Raw genomic sequence first — 18,048 nt, 5'->3', positions numbered from 1 at the left:
GCACTCAGTGATAATGTGTTTCACCGTTTCCTTCTTATCAGGGAGCTTACATAGATTACAAAATGTAGCCTCTTTGGCCAGCTTCCATCTAGCACCATGGGTAGCACATGCAGGTAATTGATTAATGTGCATCCAAAGATGTAACCTATGAATTTCGGGTCAGGACACTGCCTAATGTAGGGTTGGGGTCCCAAATAGCGATGCACCACCGAAGACACAAGTATAGCCATGAAGTTTAGGTCGTAATTTGAAGCCCAATCCCAGCGAGCTATCCTTCTGGATAATGCACCATTCGAGGATTTTAAGGTTGTACCTCAAGTTAAATCCGGAGTCCATTTCAAAGCCTCAAACAGGTAATTACTTAATCAAACGAAATGATGACCCTACTATAGGAGGAAGCCATTAATGTTACCAGGTCACATTTTGAAATAAAATTTGTCTTGAGGTACAATTCTCCTTGCCTCTTCTGTGCCAAATATTTTAAGGAAAGACCCCCTAGCTCCAGGTTCAGGTACTGCATAGGAGTAGACTGTGGGTGTCCTAGAATACAAGGCCCAAAAAAAAAAAAACTCATTCCTATTTAACCAATCCAGGTCTCTCATTTCCAACGCTCCAAGCCGTACAATATCACGGGACAAAACCACTGTTTATAAAGTGATAATATCCCTCCCATGGAGTTTCCAGCATACTCCCTGCACATTTACTGACCATAAATGTTAATTGTCTTGCTTTTCAGTTTTAATCTTAATAGGGTTTTCATAATTGGCACAATTAAACATTTTGATGCCTAAATATTTATATGAGTCAGTATAGTTAATCGTTCCCAATGCAGTATTCAGTGTGAGCTTATTTACTTTTTTTTCGAAGATACTAACATGGCTTTAGTCTTGCTAAGGTTTACAACTAATTCATTGTCCACAGCGTATCTCTCCAATTAATTCAATAGAACCTTAATACCAGCGAATGTATGATCAAATTGGGCGAGATTGTCTGCATACAACATTGCAGGGATCAAAGTTGAAACCAACGTTAGGCAGACATTTAGTATATAAATCCAGACGTCCTATTATATCTGCTAAGTATATATTGAAAAGGAGGGGCACCAGAATACACCCTTCCTTAAAACCCTTGTTGATGTTAATAGGGCAAGATAGAATTCCACCATTCCCAAGTTACATTTTTACAGAGTTATTAGAGTGCAGCACTATTATAATTTGCAACAGCCAGGGAGGACAGCCCAATCTTCTCAGTTTGCCCCAATAAGATTTCCCGATTTACCAGATGAAATACGGCACTAAAATCCACACAGGTAATGTATAGGGCCTAACCTTGTTTGTTACTTGCACGGGCAATCAATATATCTAATACCCTGATGTTATGAATAGTGCTTGATCCTGTCCGAAGGCCTGCCCGAAAAGGTTGCAAAATGTTGTGCTCATCTACCGAAGCTTGAAGATGCTTTAAAACACATGTGGCAAACACCTTACCAACAGTGACAATAGCCTGCAATTCTCTGGTAGTAAACGCTCTCCCGCCTTAAATATGAGGACCAAGATGGATTTAATCCAAGTCGATGGAATTGTTCTAGTGGCACACACCTTTGTAAACAAAAGGCAAAGCAGGTTAGCCCATCTGACAATGTCATTTTTTAACAATGCCATTGCTAGTCCATTCGTGCCAGGTGCTCTATAATTAATGGCTTTACCAATAATGTCACACACACTTTTCGCATTAAACCACAGTGGCCAAGAATGTTCACATTCTATGCCAGGGGGATTTTTTTTCGAGGTGAACATTTTAGACTCAATGACATTTTGCTAGCTTTGCTCAGCAATAGGGTCCAGTGTTTTTTTAATACTGCTGGGATCCCTAGCCAGTGAGTGTTTGCCACAATGTTTTCGGGTTTCGACACTGCATTCCATTAATGAGTTGCTGCCATTTTATGGTTAGGCCAGCATATTTACGCCTTTTACACCAATTTCGATAATTATTCTTAGCTTTCTTGATCTTTTCTAAGGCACTATATTTGGACCCAGTATAACACCAAATTCTGCGTAGCTCACTACAAAGCTTGCGTTTAGCTGCCTGCACCTCAGGTTCAAAACAAAGTGGTCCTCTTCTTTTTCTGTGACAGTAAGAACTCAACCTTTAATTAATCCTACTTTGTGTGTAACATCATATATCCATATTTCAATTTCTTCTGCAGAGAGCCTGAATAAGCGCTCAGGGGCACCCCCCGATATATACCCTCGATCACCCTACATGCTTTACGAATGTTTCCATGCGTCCAGCATATATGGTTCCCTTCATGATTTATCTCCAGAGCACCTACACCTCATTCTCTGGATGCTCTCACAGTCCGGTTTAATTGAAAACATAATACGACATGATCACTGAACTTGTTACAGGTTATGTCCAAGTTACACACTAGGTCCAACAACATATCATTCCCACAAACCTAATCCAATATGGCTCTTTTGTTATCTGGCAAATGTGGTATCCTATCTAATTCATATGCAAGATGAGAAAGTGATTCTTGATGGGCACGGGGCAAGGGCAAGGTTTTTTACCTTCTACACAGCTGTAGAAGGTAAAAAACAATGAACTTTTGTCATGAAACTCATAGCTTGCCCAAATGGTTTGATAAATTCATCGTCATTAGAATTAAGTATACGCAGTGCAACAATCTTGGCAAATAAGTTTAATAGTATGGAGCAGTTTATAGCTTTCTTATTAGGTACATCAGTCATCTGGACTATTGATAGTATACATTTGTCCAGCCAAACTTTTGTTTCCGCCTCTCCTAATGGACTTGCAGAGTCCTGGGGTACAGCCAGAGTTTCAACTTAGGTCGGTTGACTCATGTGAATAGTTGGTGCCGGGCTAACAATCCCTTCCCCACCACGTACTTCTGGGATACTTGCGTTCACCTCTTATGTCACACAATTAGTTTGACCGTTGTCATTTAACAACCAACTAGTTTGTGTTCCATCCGATCGCTGCTGACTTTGTTTCCACCGCACTTCCCTTTTCCTTGCTTTTTTCTCCCTTAAGCGAGACGATATAGTTGGTACCATGGTAGAACCCAGGGGCGAATGAGCAATATCATTATTGCCAGATGTGGCAGGACCAGAGGACTAAGCACTGCCAGTAATTGACGTTTCTTCAAGCACTGTTGCTTAAGAGCGGGATAGCTCAAAGGAGACATTAAAGATGCAGCAGGTAAAATCGGTGTATTAGCTAGCCTCTTGCTGTGATTCAATTATTGTCAATGGGCCTCATTCCCGGGTTGGAGGTAAGGGATAAACGATGCCGGTAAAGGATTACCGGCATCGCTTACCGCTCCGGGCTATTCCGACCAGCCAAACCGCTATTAGCGGCATCGTAAATAACGGTGCCTCTAATAGCGGCATGGGTGCGGGCACGCGGACCACCATACCGGCAATAGCGGCATGCCGTAAACTGGAGGAGATCACAAGTGAAGCGGACATGAAAATACCGGCATCATGAAGGCGTTAAAAGTAGATTCCGGCATGCTGTAAATACCGGCATCTCTGACCAACCGTAAAATGGCATGTGCAGTGTTCCAAACTGCCACAGGTGCACACCACCAGCACAAGTAGAGGCAATGGAGTCTGGGCCTGACCAAAAGGAGCACACCCACACACCACACCCCTTTCCACACCAAGATCAATCCAATAATAGCATCAATACTTCAGCTGGAGGACATGCTTGCATTGCAAAACCAGCAACAACACCAACAGCAGGCATCACAGAGGAGACGCAGCAGGAGAAGGAGGGTGAGACAGGCCCAGCATGCCCCACCAGTGCAGCCAGCATAACCACGCATGCAGCCCCCAATCCCAAACATCAGAGCCAGTCCCTCCAACGCAACCCCGCAGCACAACCACACCCTGTACCATCTGGACCGGGACACCATCAACACCATCATGGACATGATACACAATTGTCAGCCTCATTGAAATACGCACCGCCATCCCCCCTCTACTGAAGGTAGTGTTGGTGCTCCACTACCAGCACACAGTGGGGTACATGCATGGCATGGCATATCACCACCCTTGTTCACTCGCATCCTGAAGAAAGTGCTGGATGCCCTCCTCAAGCACACAACAGAATACATATCCCTACCACAGACTACCCAGGAGATTCTTGAAACAAAAGGTGGCCTCCATGCCATGGAGGTGTTTTACCGCAATCGCAAGCTATACCACTAAAAACAGGTGCAGATGGAAGGCGACGCAAGCAAGATCATCACATTGTTGTGTCCGATATCCCGGATCAACCACAGGAATACTGCATGTCACCATGGGAAAAATCAGCACAGAATGGCTAACATTGCAGAGCCTACTGCCAACGCTCCCCATCAGAAAATCCTACAGAACACAGCTCATCACTAAATTTACACAAATACATCTGTATTCGTACACAATGCATGAACTACAAGATGGCAGAGCACACTGTCATCTTGAAGATGCAACCCACACCATCATTCCATGGCACAGGACACATTGAGTGCCTAAAAATGGCGTGCATACTACCAGGGATATGTGCATGTGACCAACAATAAGAAGAAGTGGCTGCACATCATTGCAGTGCCGATGCACAAGAGGGACGTGCTGTGCGTCAGTTAGTGATTGCACAATATTACTGACACACATGGCTGCAGAGGGTGACATGATATTCTGACAGAGGCCACTGGGTGTGTGGGTACATGCACACTATGCACTGTATATGAATAAATGACACATGCGCAATGATGAATGTCCACTCAGATCTTGCTTCTGACACAACGGGTGTATTAACGTTAACAAAGAAAACAATGCAATAACCCTCCACCACCCTCACCCTCCTGCCCCTCCCCCCACAACTCCCTCACACATCCTCACCCCACTCCCTCTCCTCCCACAACTCCCCCACACACCCTCACCCCTCTCCCCCTCCCCACACAACTCCCCCACACACCCTCACCCACCTCTCCCTTCCCCCACAACTCCCCCACACATGTCCCATCACTAATGCCTACATCAGACTGCCCAGACTGTTAATTCGCACTCCCTGGACCAGGTGGCGGCATGTCTGGCCGGCGCAGGGTGTGTGTTGACCTGCGGAGCGGGCTCGTCTTGGTCGAGCTAGACGATGACGGTGTGCCCGCCTGCTCGAATTGGGTTGCCGGATGCCCTGCCTCCATGGCATCGGCTATGCGGCCTAGTACCTGGCGCAGGGCGGAGACCTCCTCGCAGAGGCGGCTAGTGTTCTCTGCAAATATTTTGCCCATGGAGGCGGTGTTCTCAGAGATGGTCCTGCCTAGAGGGGCGATGTTCTCCCGCCACTCCTGCCTAGCCTGTGTGTTGTCCTCAACGAACTGCCGCACAAGGGCAGTCAGGTGCTCTTCGCGCTGCGGCCCTGCCGGTGCACCTCTGGAGGTGGATGGTTCCTGGGTGTCCTGCTCAGCCTGAATACTTGCCACTATCGGACTAAAGTGCCCTTCAATTTGCTCCCGCCCAGACTGCTCCGGGGTGGTGGCGTGGTCTGTCTCAAGGGATGACATTTTGGGGATGCCAGTGGAATGGGCGTGCGGGGCAGTTCTGATGAATCGTCCTCAACGGGCACCCATACCTCATCCTGTGGCTCCTCTACGGCCTGGGGTGCTGTGGCTTCCACCTCCCCAGCCAAACTTGACTCCTCCGAGTGTGGTGCCTCAGCTGATTCCTCAGGTTGGGCAATGAGTGTTGGTGCTTCGGCCTCTACGGCCCTTGGCAGCACTGGTGCACTGGCAACCTGGGGTGTCTTGCCTGGTGGTGCACGGCAGCCCCTGGGTTGGCCCTTCGAGGTGGAAGGCTCCTCCAGCCCGGAAAACGTAGAAAAAAAAACGCAGCTAGTGCTTACTTTTTTTAAAAAATAAATAGCACTTACCGAGATTCAGCTGCAGCTTTCCTGCTCTGGTCTCCGGTCCCCGTCCTCCGCATACAGCACTAATGAAGGGAAAGCCACCCAGCGGTAGCTTTTGTTTACTACAGCTGGCTGGCTTTTCCTTCATTAGTGCCGCAAAAGCAAAAGCCAGCACAGGAGGGCATCCATTTCACAAAATGGATGCGCCCATGTGCTTGCTTTTGCGAATTTTGAGCTTGAATAGCTCAAAATTTTACATAGAAAGTTTTAAAAAAGAGAATGCTAGTATTTTTTTTTATGTTGCCTATCTATTTTTTAAATAAAATGTTTTACTAGACCATGCCTTTAAATTATCAAATGACCATTATCTCAACCTTGAGCTGGTCGCCTCTTCCCGAATATAAATCCTGGGAAATAAATGTGGACCGACAAGGCAAGTTCTCTACCAAGTAGAACTGCAAAAAACAAACAAGGACAGGAACATGTTATAATGCTGGAGGGTTAATAATTGACTAGTAACCATTCCAAAAAGCAGGGCTAAACCACAGAACGGCAGTCCTTCCCAATGTGAAAAGTTTGTTCAGGGAATAATACTCACCTTATTAAAGATGATCAGAAGACAGTAGAATTAAGCCTCAATATTATATCGCAATCAGCAATTGACAATAGGACGTCTGGAGAGGTGTGTCCTACCAAGTCGGAGTAATATCCAGCATGGTGTAATTGGCGCGCAAATAGCTGCAATGGTACAAATAGACAAGCGGTGTAAGCAACTGTTTTTTAAATTGCATAGTACTTGTATTATATTATATCTGCCGGCACAATTATAGTTAATACTCAGGCCTGCGTGCTTATAGCCAAGATTGGCCAAATTGTATGCCCCGAAGTTTCAAAGAATGAAGCAGTGTAGGCTCTGCAGCAGCCACAAAAAGTGCAGCATTGGAAAGCATAATATGGTAAAACAACAGCGGTTTCCCAATTGTTCAGGGGGCATAGAGTAGCATTAGTACGCAGGGTGCAAGGTTGGATCAAGGGTCTCAGCGTGTAGCCGAGGCTATTATGGCCCATGCAGGTCCAGGCCCCTAAATTGGGGCAGAGACGGCTAAAAACAAACGCAAGTTGCAAAAAGCCGGTGCAGCCGCACATACGTCTCGCAAGCGCTAAACAAACACCCTGACTCACCTTTAGTATATTAGCGCGTAGGCCTTCATACAAACTCTACAGTGGAACCCGAACGGATGTCCCGCGGCATCTGTGAGGAGGATTTAAATATCCGAAAGGGCAGGTCCTAACGTCCTACGGCATACGTTTTCGCAAAAATGTGGACATGCTTGCACAAAGCAAGCCGTTGCCGGAGACCGAGAGTCGCCAACTATGTTGGGTAAGTAACTCTGTCGGAGACCACATATTATTAAACTACTAGCCAGAGTTGTTGAATTGAGTATGCTAACGACTCGAAACGTAAGAGAAAGACTAAAGAATAGTGAAAAACGGAACCGACATGTGAATGCAACACAATCACGGCAGTATATCTATAAATATTAACAGCTCAGAACGTACGGAGGAAAACAACTAATATTGAATAAGAATAAAAAGGAAATGTGAAATGAGATGTAATCACAAACTGCTGGATGGGTGAGCCGTTGGTTCAGTATCTAGACTGGACAGACAGCGCAAACACAAATAAAGCAATAATAAATAATGATGGTGACTGCAATAATTTCTAATGCAGGCAACAGGAAGAAAAGAAAAGAGAAAAGTCAGTCTGAAACTCATAAGGTCCTCATAAGGTCCAAGTTTTTATATTAAAGTTGCCACTTTACGAGCGGATAAGGGCATGTGTAGGGGGCTCTAGGTGTTTATCCTTTAAAGGGCTAGTTTAGATGGCGTGATCCAATAGGAACACATAATGAATGTAAGCACTGCAAACTTTTGCACGCACTATACAAAAATATACATATCCAAAATTGTGCTTTTTTATTTTTAAGTTATTTAGCACTGAAGAAAAGAAGACATTGACGCAATTCAAAGTTACAGTGCATGGCCTACTTGGACCTGAACCTTTTACGGTTTTTGTTGTGAATGAAAGAACCACAGCAAGGGATCTTCTTCATCAAGTAAGTACACCTTTTTAACGTCAATCCAAAAATGTTCTGACTGAAGTTTCTTGTGAATGTATTCTTGTTCACTTTCTTTGTTGTTTCTTTGTTGTTTTCATATTGTGAATGTGTTTTTATTTGTGTCCATACATTCTAATGGTTTCCTTCCTCCCACGGATTCCTCATCTATCATATCTATCTCCCAGCACAGATGGTCTTCGGAAACATCCGGCTGCCATGGGGTGCAGCACAGCTCTGCACAACACTACTGCGTGCCACGCGCCATGCCACGCGCCAGACAAGATGTCATGGCCAATGTACATTGAGGTGTAATGCACTGTGACCTCAGTTCCTTTTTTCCGTGCACTCTGCTCGCTTCAAGAACACCGCTTTGTTAGTGGACTTTGTAATGTTTCGCTCCGCGATACCTAATCCATCAAACTCTTTGAGTTGAAACGCTGTGTCGACTGCATGTCAGATGGCTGTCTTGATATGTGCCTCTACTGGATTGCGGGTCCTGCCAGTTGATGCACCCCGAAGGTGAATATTTTCACCTTCCTCCAAGAGATCCCTGTCACCCGGCAGTTCTTTCAAACACCATTGTTCTTCTTTGTTCAGAAAGAGGTGTCAACGTTCCAGGGACTGCTGCAAAATAAAGTCACCACAGGTACCCTTCCCAACCCAATTGTCCACTCTGGAGGAATGGGAGGCCTTTAGACTTAAGATGATGGACATCCTCACCAAGGCGGCAGTGCCGCAGGATCAATGTAGATCACCATGCTCGGACGAGCATGTGGACACTCAACAAATGTCAGCGACCGTACGCCTCTGGGCTCAGCCACGGCTGTTACTGGCGAGGCTCTCTCACTGCATTACACCGCTTCATCTTTTAATGTCGATCTTCGGCTCTGACTCCTTCCTCCCCAGTGCAGAATTTCTACTGGAGTATGCTCCACTCCGTAGTGGTGCATTTATGTCCTGCATGGAAGACATTTATGATGAGGGGGGTGATCCCATCTCCTTTGGAATGGAGGGACTTCAGTAAGGGATTCTATTGAGAGAATGGTAATTTGCAAAACTTTGCAACTAACCTGCTGGAAGCAAATGGGTTCAACACGCTCCCTGCTCAAACCCCAGGCCTCTTTCCAGTGCCTGATGGCAAAGATTGTGTATACCTTGCAATAATCTGCCCCTTCTAGGCCCAAGATGCAGCTCAGCTCACAAGCATCCTGGATGATGGTCCGCAAAAAGAGACCCTCTTGCACTTTAACCCGGCAGTTGATGCTCAGATTTGGAACTATGGACCAAGCCGGCCTCAGTTCTGACCGTGAACCGTGGTTTAGCTAAGAAACATAGGCCTGCACCATCTGACCTGTTATTCTTGTCTACACGTGCATCCCCTGAAAGCCTTGTGCTCCAGGCATCCATGGGTAACATTAAGTATTCCTCTTTTCCCTACTGGACTTCGGACAGGGAGAGTAAGAGACTTGTTGCTTGGGATAGAATGGTCTTTGGTTCGGCTAGCCTAGCCCTGAGAGCCATCAATTTCTCATGTGGGTTGGGCAGGTTTTCTTCTGGCCAAGTCTCTGGGACTGGTAGTCCAACAGCAAGAACCAGAGACTACATGGGGAAATGTAAGGGTTACATCCAGAGAGGCTGGTGTCATGCCTCGTCTGGAAGGCATCCACAATGGCGTTCTAACAGGGTTAGGGGTAGAGGTGCTAAAACAGGTGGCGTATCTGCCTCCTCCATCCTCTCCTCTGCCCCAGGCACAACTTCCGTGAAACAGACTTTCCCCCCCATTAATCCATCCACTGTGGGGAAGGAGGAGATTGACAGGATTTCCAGGTTTGGCAAGGAATGTCATCTTGCCATATCCGATGCCTGGGCCTTGTAGGTCATTCACCAGGGATACTTCCTCTCCTTTGCTCACCGCTCTCAGGAACATCCACTGTCCATTCAGCTTTTGCCTCCTAATCCATTCCTGTTGGAGGAAGCCTTTTAGCTCCTTTGGAGAAGGGTGCCATAGAACAGGCGCACCACTTGGAAATCAGCAACGGATGGTACTCAACCTATTTTCTGGTGTTGTGCCCCATTCTAGATTGGCACCTCCTGAACTTGTACCTACACAAGGACAAGTTCAAGATGGTTACTCTGGCAGATACTTCAAGCACTCGACCTGCAGGACTGACTTGTCTCGCGAGATCTACAGGATGCCTTATTCCATGTACTGATACACCGAAGCCACAGGAAGTTCCTGAGGTTTACGATAAGACATTGCCACTATCAATTCAAAGTACTGCCCTTTGCTCTGTCTTTCTCACTCAGGGTCTTCACCAATCTGCAGGCAGTGGTAGCGACTAGCCTCAGAAGGGAGGGCATTCATGCCTTTTCCTAACTGCCCATTCTCGTTCGTTTAAGGTATCTCCATGGACCAAACGCTGGCGCACTTGTTCCGTACGTGCAGTCTGTTACACATCTTGGGCTTCTTCTTCAAGAAGTCTCAGGTTTCGCCATCCCAGTCCCTCCATTTCATCAGGGCGATCTTGGACACTTGCCTGGGCAGGGCTTTTCCGCCGGAGGAATGTGTGGTGAATATCTTCAAGATGGTTGATGTCCTTCAGTCACAGGTACTGCTTCCGGCCTCAGTATTCCTGTGTTTGCTTGGCCTTATGGCATTCTACATTCTAGTTGTATTGGATGCCCGGCTGCGCTTGACGTCGCTTCAGTGGCTTCTCAGTTGTCAGTGGTCTTCTTCGTTCCTGGAACGCCCATTCAATATTTTCCTGCATTCTGTAAAGGTGTTTATAGACCTAGAGTGGTGGTCCAAGAGAGTCAACCTTATGAAAGGGGCACTGTTTCTTCAACCCTGGACAAACCGTACAGTCACAGACACATCTTTGAAACGCTGGGGCGCACAACCACAAGACCTGTCGGTGAGAGGCTTGTGGTCTCCATCAGAATGCCAAGAACCCATGAAACTGCTGGAGTTGAGAGCGATCAGGCCTCCCCGCATTGCATGGCAATCACGGACACCAGGCACTATCTCAACAAATGGGGTGGTGTGAGTTCCTTGTCTCTGTGCAGAGAAGCAACACAACTGTATTTTGGGGCACTGGAGAACAACGTGTCTCTGACAGCAGCCCATCCGGATAAAGTGACTGTGTCCCTTCTTCCCTGGGGGAAACACCTCCTTTGAGGCTAGGGATGTGACCCTGCTAATCAGCACCCTCCCTAAGGGGGTGGGAAAGCGGGACCTCACTGGAAGTGATTCCTCTACAGGAGACGAGGACTCCCATTCCCATGGGGGAACTCCCTATACCTAGAGTATTATCTGCCTGCATGTGAGTAAGAATGACTGATAGTGCATCAATATGACCCTGATATTACCTCTATGTGTTTGGCTCAAGGTAATACTCAACTCTCAGTATGCTGGACAGCTGACCGGGATCAATATGCCCCTTTGAAGTTGTACAGTGCGAATAAAGGGCTAACACCCCTTCAATTTAGGGAGAGAAACCATACGCAGAGGCGAGCCTCCGAAGTGGGAATGTTGACGAGGGGCGGAGCCGTGCTGAACAGCGTTGTCGGCTGTGGCGTGAAGCGGACAGTGAAGGGAGATGCCACCAGCCCGACAAAGAGACTTGTGGGGCCTGAGAAGCAAAGGCCACTGTCAAGGCATCATGAAGCAAGACACTTAACTGCAGATTGGGCCAGTTTGCATTTTCTGGGATTACCGGTTAACCCTGCTTCTTTTCTTAGCACTCTCATGGCACTGTAAAGGTGTTGCAAATGGTCTTTCCATGTCCTGCTATGTTTCACAATGCCGTCTATATAGGCTCTGCAAAATTCTGACTATGGTTGTAGAATTGTATCCATTAGTCTCTGGAATGTTGCAATAGCACCATGCAGATCAAAGGGCAGGACTTTAAATTAAAATAACCCTATGGGAGTGGCAAAGGCAGTTTTATATTTTGTCATGATGAATACCCCCGGGCATCCAGACCACGTCCATCAGCCCCGGGAGCAGGCATCATGTTGCCTTGAGAAAACCCAGCAACTCCTGTTAGGGGCTGTCTGGGTTCAGTTCTGGTGCCTATGGCGCCAGGCTCATATGGGACATCAGTCCTGGCGCCATAGGCGCCAGGCTCATAGGTGCACACTTACCTGATGCAGACCATGCTGCAAGAAGATCCAAACCCATGTGAGGCCTAGAAGGGACTACTTTACCTTAGGGACTATTTTGTTACTCGGGTGTGGTCGGGGAGGAATACCTACCTGGGACTACTTTGGCACTGTAAAGGTGTTGCAAATGGTCTTTCCATGTCCTGCTATGTTTCACAATGCTGTCTATATAGGCTCTGCAAAATTCTGACTATGGTTGTAGAATTGTATCCATTAGTCTCTGGAATGTTGCAATAGCACCATGCAGATCAAAGGGCAGGACTTTAAATTAAAATAACCCTATGGGAGTGGCAAAGGCAGTTTTATATTTTGTCATGATGCATACCCCCGGGCATCCAGACCACGTCCATCAGCCCCGGGAGCAGGCATCATGTTGCCTTGAGAAAACCCAGCAACCCCTGTTAGGGGCTGTCTGGGTTCAGTTCTGGTGCCTATGGCGCCAGGCTCATATGGGACATCAGTCCTGGCGCCATAGGCGCCAGGCTTATAGGTGCACACTTACCTGATGCAGACCATGCTGCAAGAAGATCCAAACCCATGTGAGGCCTAGAAGGGACTACTTTACCTTAGGGACTATTTTGTTACTCGGACGTGGTCGGGGAGGAATACCTACCTGGGACTACTTTGGAGGCTATTTAAACCACGCCCAAAGAGCAGCACACGCTTCGCATTATTCTGCATCCAGCAGCGTAACGTTCACCGTGCCAGCAGCATCCAGCCTTCTGCCACGCCCGCCTCGAACCTGGAGCACCTAGAAAGATGGAAAGAAGCAAAGGTTCGAACAAGGGTATTACCTGATTTCTTATCTGATTCCGGATTCATCGCATCTTCAAAACCAGAGGAAAGAATTTGTTTTAAACGCGTCGCATCGCAGCAGCAGCGCCGCGCCATAGTCACTGTTCCACGCAGCATTTCTTCGATCCGGCGCTGTCTCCATCTTTACATCGCCGAATCCCGGCACCTAAGGGGGACAAGAAACAACAAGGTGAGCAGAAAGAACAGAGACAATCTCTTTAGCCGCCATATGCTTACCTGATTTTACCGCTGGAGGTATTATTCATCAGCACGCCACATCTTCTTATGCCGCACCTGTAAGAAAAGGAGAAAGCAGCAAGTTTAACCCTTGGCATTATTTACCGGACAGTGTTGGGTAACACAGACTTTTACCGGAGCACTTTCAGCAGTCAATCTTCTTATTGGGTCAAAGTTGCAAGATAAAAGAGGAATTGGACAGGAGTGAATTCCAGACATTTTGAACTCTTACGAACTATATACTTACGGCTCTTCGCCAGGACCTTTTGGAGTCAGGATTCGTCTAGAACTCTTCCAATATCTTCAGGCCAGTGAAGTAACTGGTCATCAACGCGCCCCTGCGTGCTTCGCAGGATGGAGGGCTCATCCTTCAAGAATATAAGGGGAGATTGCTGAGAGGGCACATAGGTGATTAGTGAGGAGGACAGTGGGGGAGCTATCACTTGAATCCACAAGTGGCTAAATCCATCTCTCCACTTGTAGGAGAATATTTCTTCGGGTCAAGCAGACAAGATTAGGAGGGCAGATCCAGTCAGTCATCGCTGCACTACGCATCACGTGGGTGGAGGCCGCAGCAGTCCGGGTCCGACCAACGCCCTTGTCCGAGCCAGGTGAGCGTAACAGAACGCAAAGCCTACCAAAAAAAAAACCCCGGGCGTTATGGAAACCTCTGAAACCGATCAACTAGCCCAAATGTTAGGGGAACTTAGGGCAGAGGTGGACTCTGCACAACAAGAGACTAATGCCCTCAGGAGAGAACTTATTTTGTCAAAGGAACGCACTGATGATCTTGCTAGACAACTGCTGCAAAGCCAAGCCGGCCAAACACCACTACCTGGACTCGGAGGGAATCCAACTCCTGTCTCTTCAAGCAATCATGTGCAAGTGGTTCTACCAGGGAGCATTCCTTTAGCTCCACCCGAACGTTTTGCTGGGGACCCGAAAAGGTTCGCCATGTTCATGAACCAGTGCCGCTTGCACTTTCTATGCAGACCAGGAGCTTTCCCAAACGACCAAGCCAAAGTAGCCTTTGTACTATCGTACCTTAGTGGCAGCGCAGCAGATTGGTCAATCCCGCTGGTCAACCAGGATGACCCTCTTTTTCGGGATTTTCAAGGTTTTCAATTGAACATGGAAAAAATATTTGCCAGACATTCACAGGGTCAGGCCCTGGATAACGAACTTTTATCCCTACGACAAGGCACTCAGGATCTGCTAACCTATATCGCAACCTTCAACAGGTTAGTGGTGGAAACCGGCTGGCCAGAGGAGAAAAGAATTACTTTATTTCATCGTGGGCTTCGGGGTGAACTCAAAGATGTTTTGGCCCAAGTGGTGAACCCACCCCAGGATTGCACAGAATATATAGACTTAGTAGTCCAGTTAGACCACCGACTCCAGAATTGAAAGGCTGATAGTGCTAAATTCGAGAATCGAGTACTGGTCAAACCACATGTTACCTCCAAAGGAACTGACACATCAGAACCCATGCAGATCTGGGGGGGGTTAAGGGACCCTTAACACAAAAAGAGAGAGAAAGAAGACGACAAATGCAATTGTGCCTTTATTGTGGGGCTTCAGGACATTTTCTAAGGGATTGCCCTATTAAACCATTCAAGAAAGTAGCCGGAGTAGCTGTTAGAAATCAAACAGAGCCTGAATCGGGAAACAACCACGCCCGACAAGCGTAGAGGTCCGCTTGCCGAGCTTGAAGAAGGACACTCAGCCCTCGCATCTAATCATACCAATGGTCCTCATTGATCCAAGACTCCCATCACGTATGCACGCAGCAAGGGCATATATCGATAGCGGGGCCGTAGGAAACTATATGGACCATAAATTGGCTTCTAGGATGAATCTATCTCTCTGCAAAAAGACCGCTCCGGATGTCATCACCACAGTCGATGGAACTGAAATTGCCTCAGGGCCTGTAACTCATTCCACTACAGAGATGACATTGCTGGGTCAGGACGGGTATCGAGAGACTATTGTGTTTGACTTAATCAAAGCCCCACAGTTCCAAATAATACTGGGGATACCTTGGTTAGAAACACATAATCCTTGTATTGATTGGCGAGAGAAGGGAATAACCTTCCCGGATTGTGCACACACCTGCTACCCGGAAAAACCCTTGAACAAAGGCCTGGCCACAGTCACTACTCCAGTCGTGCAGTTACCTCAGGAATACCAAGAATTCCAGGACGTTTTCCAAAAAGAACAGGCAAATACCTTACCGCCACACAGATCATACGATTGTCAAATCAACCTCATCCCCGGTGCACAACCCCCATGTAGCAGAATCTACGCCCTCATGGAACCCGAAAACCTGCACCTACGACAATATTTAGACCAATACCTTGCTAATGGTTTCATTCGTCCATCCAAGTCCCCTGTTTCCTCAGCTTTGTTCTTCGTGCCAAAAAAGGAAGGTGACCTTAGAACGTGCATAGACTACCGCGCACTAAATCAGATTAAGGTAAAAAACACGGTACCCATTGCCTCTGATCCCCGAATTACTAGACCAAGTAAAGGATACTTGTATCTACACTAAGTTAGATCTCCGAGGGGCATATCTTCTGGTACGTGTAAAGAAAGGCGACAAATGGAAGACGGCCTTTCGCACTAAGTATGGATTATTCGAGTATCAGGTGATGCCCTTCGGGTTGTGCAATGCACCAGCAGCCTTCCAGTATTTTATGAACGATGTCTTTCACGAACTCATTGACGTCTGTGTTGTCGTATACATAGACGATTTCCTTGTGTACTCCTCCTCAGAGTCAGACCATGTTAAGCACGTACGTGAAGTCCTTGAGAAACTAGGCCAGCACAAGTTATATGCAAAATTGGAAAAATGTGTTTTTCATGTTACGGAAGTTGAATTCTTTGGATTTATCTTGACTCCAAAAGGAGTCCGAATGGACTCATGAAAGGTGGACGCAATTCTCACGTGGCCATCATCTAGTTCAGTTAAAGGGGTACAAAGCATGCTCGGATTTGCCAATTTCTACCGCAGATTCATTCCGGACTTCTCACAGCACTTTTGCGAAAGAACAAACGTTTCTTGTGGACTGAAGAGGCTAAAAAGGCCTTCCAAGAGCTGAAAGCGAAATTCACGTCTGCGCCTGTCTTAAAGCATTCACACCCAGAGCTTCCATACATAGTGGAAACTGATGCATCCATTTTAGCCATGGGAGCTGTCCTGTCCCAGAAGGATCCTGAAACTGGTCAACTTCACCTTGTGGCATTTTGGTCCAGAAAGTTCTCGGCACCCGAGTTAAACTATGCGGTTAACGATAAAGAGTTATTAGCCATCAAATCCGCCTTAAAGGCTTGGCGACACTATCTTCTCGGTGCCAGGCATACCATTACTGTAATCACCGATCACCGGAACTTGCAGTATCTAAAAACAGCCAAAGCCCAGTCATCGCGCCAACTTCGATGGGCATTGTTCCTTGCCGGATTCGATTTTTTGATTACTTATCGACCAGGCTGTAAAAATGGCAAGGCAGATGCCTTATCCTGAATAGGAATGGAAGAAGCATATGCGAACCCGGAGCCGGTGCCTATAATTTCTGAACAAAGAATTCTTGGCATAACTACTTTACAGACACTAGAAGAAATTCATTTAAAAATCCAACAACTCTTCGATTCAGCAGCCCTGCAGGACTGGGTAAGGAAAGGCCCGGATTACTCAGTCATCAATGATCTACCCTACTATCAAGCACGACTATTTTTACCACACAAGGAATTACAGGAACTTGTCATCTCCAATTATCATGATACCCTGATGGAAGGTCACCCAGGTATCGCAAAAACCGAAGCTAAAATTAAAAGACAATTCTGGTGGCCCACCTGGCGAAAAGATATAAAGTCATTTGTGATGTCTTGTGGCATTTGCGCCCAAAACAAAAATCAGAAGAAAAAAACAGCTGGCCTTTTACAACCTTTGGATATTCCACCTACACCATGGCACACCCTATCTTTAGACTTTATTACTGATCTGCGTACATGTAATGGATTTAACACAATTCTAGTTATCGTGGATCTTTTTTCCAAGATGGCCCACTTTATTCCTTTGAAGGGATTACCTTCTGCTTCAATTCTGGCCAAGGAGTTCCTCGAAAACATCATTTGAATACATGGGTTTCCTTCCGTATTGGTCTCTGACAGAGGTAGTCAATTAATTTCACATTTTTGGAAGAAATGTTGCCAATTGGCGCAAATCGACGTAATGTTATCAACCACTCACCACCCCCAGACCGATGGTCAGACGGAAAGGACCAACCAGCCCCTTGAACAGTAGCTACGTTGCATGCTTCACCAGACCGAAAAAATAATTGGAAAGATATTTTATGGATTTCCGAATATGCATACAATAACTCTGTACTTTCAGGAACCGGACAAAGCCCCTTTTACACCATATATGGACACCACCCTCAAACCTCAGAACTCGATTCGCCTCAACACTTAGAAATGCCTGCAGTTAGTAATTTACATTCTACTATTACACAAGCCTTCAAGAAAGCAACAGAACATTTAAAGCAAGCAAAAGAGAAATACAAGAAAAATGCTGATCTACATAGAAGTGAAACTCCACAGTACCAAATTGGAGATCAGGTTTGGCTAGCTACAAAACACATACCTATGAAAGAAACTCAGACTTTTAATCCTAGATATTTGGGACCTTACACCATTAAGGCCATTATCAACCTGGTGGCCATCAAAATGGAATTACCCTCCAATATGCAAATTCATCCTGTCTTTCATGTTTCACTTTTAAAACCAGTTCAACCAGGAACAAGACTAACCAAACCACCAAATC

At 46.5% G+C, this 18,048-nt stretch overlaps 1 protein-coding gene across 6 annotated transcripts in view; it reads left to right on the top strand.

Annotated features, from left to right (window-relative positions):
* PLCE1 (phospholipase C epsilon 1) overlaps window positions 1-18,048 on the top strand; it is a 3,624,599-nt gene that overhangs the window by 3,281,804 nt on the left and 324,747 nt on the right. For 5 of the 6 annotated variants that reach the window (XM_069611341.1, XM_069611340.1, XM_069611344.1 and 2 more), the window contains one exon: window positions 7,899-8,027. The exons of the other annotated variant lie outside the window; for it this stretch is intronic. In XM_069611341.1, the coding sequence (XP_069467442.1) occupies window positions 7,899-8,027 (129 nt within the window). The remainder of the gene's footprint in view (window positions 1-7,898; window positions 8,028-18,048) is intronic. 6 annotated transcript variants of the gene reach the window in all.

This window comes from Ambystoma mexicanum, chromosome 8, assembly GCF_040938575.1.
Source record: "Ambystoma mexicanum isolate Mex_15411 chromosome 8, UKY_AmexF1_1, whole genome shotgun sequence".
NCBI classification, from domain to species: domain Eukaryota; kingdom Metazoa; phylum Chordata; class Amphibia; order Caudata; family Ambystomatidae; genus Ambystoma; species Ambystoma mexicanum.
This window is presented reverse-complemented; position numbering and strand designations above follow the sequence as displayed.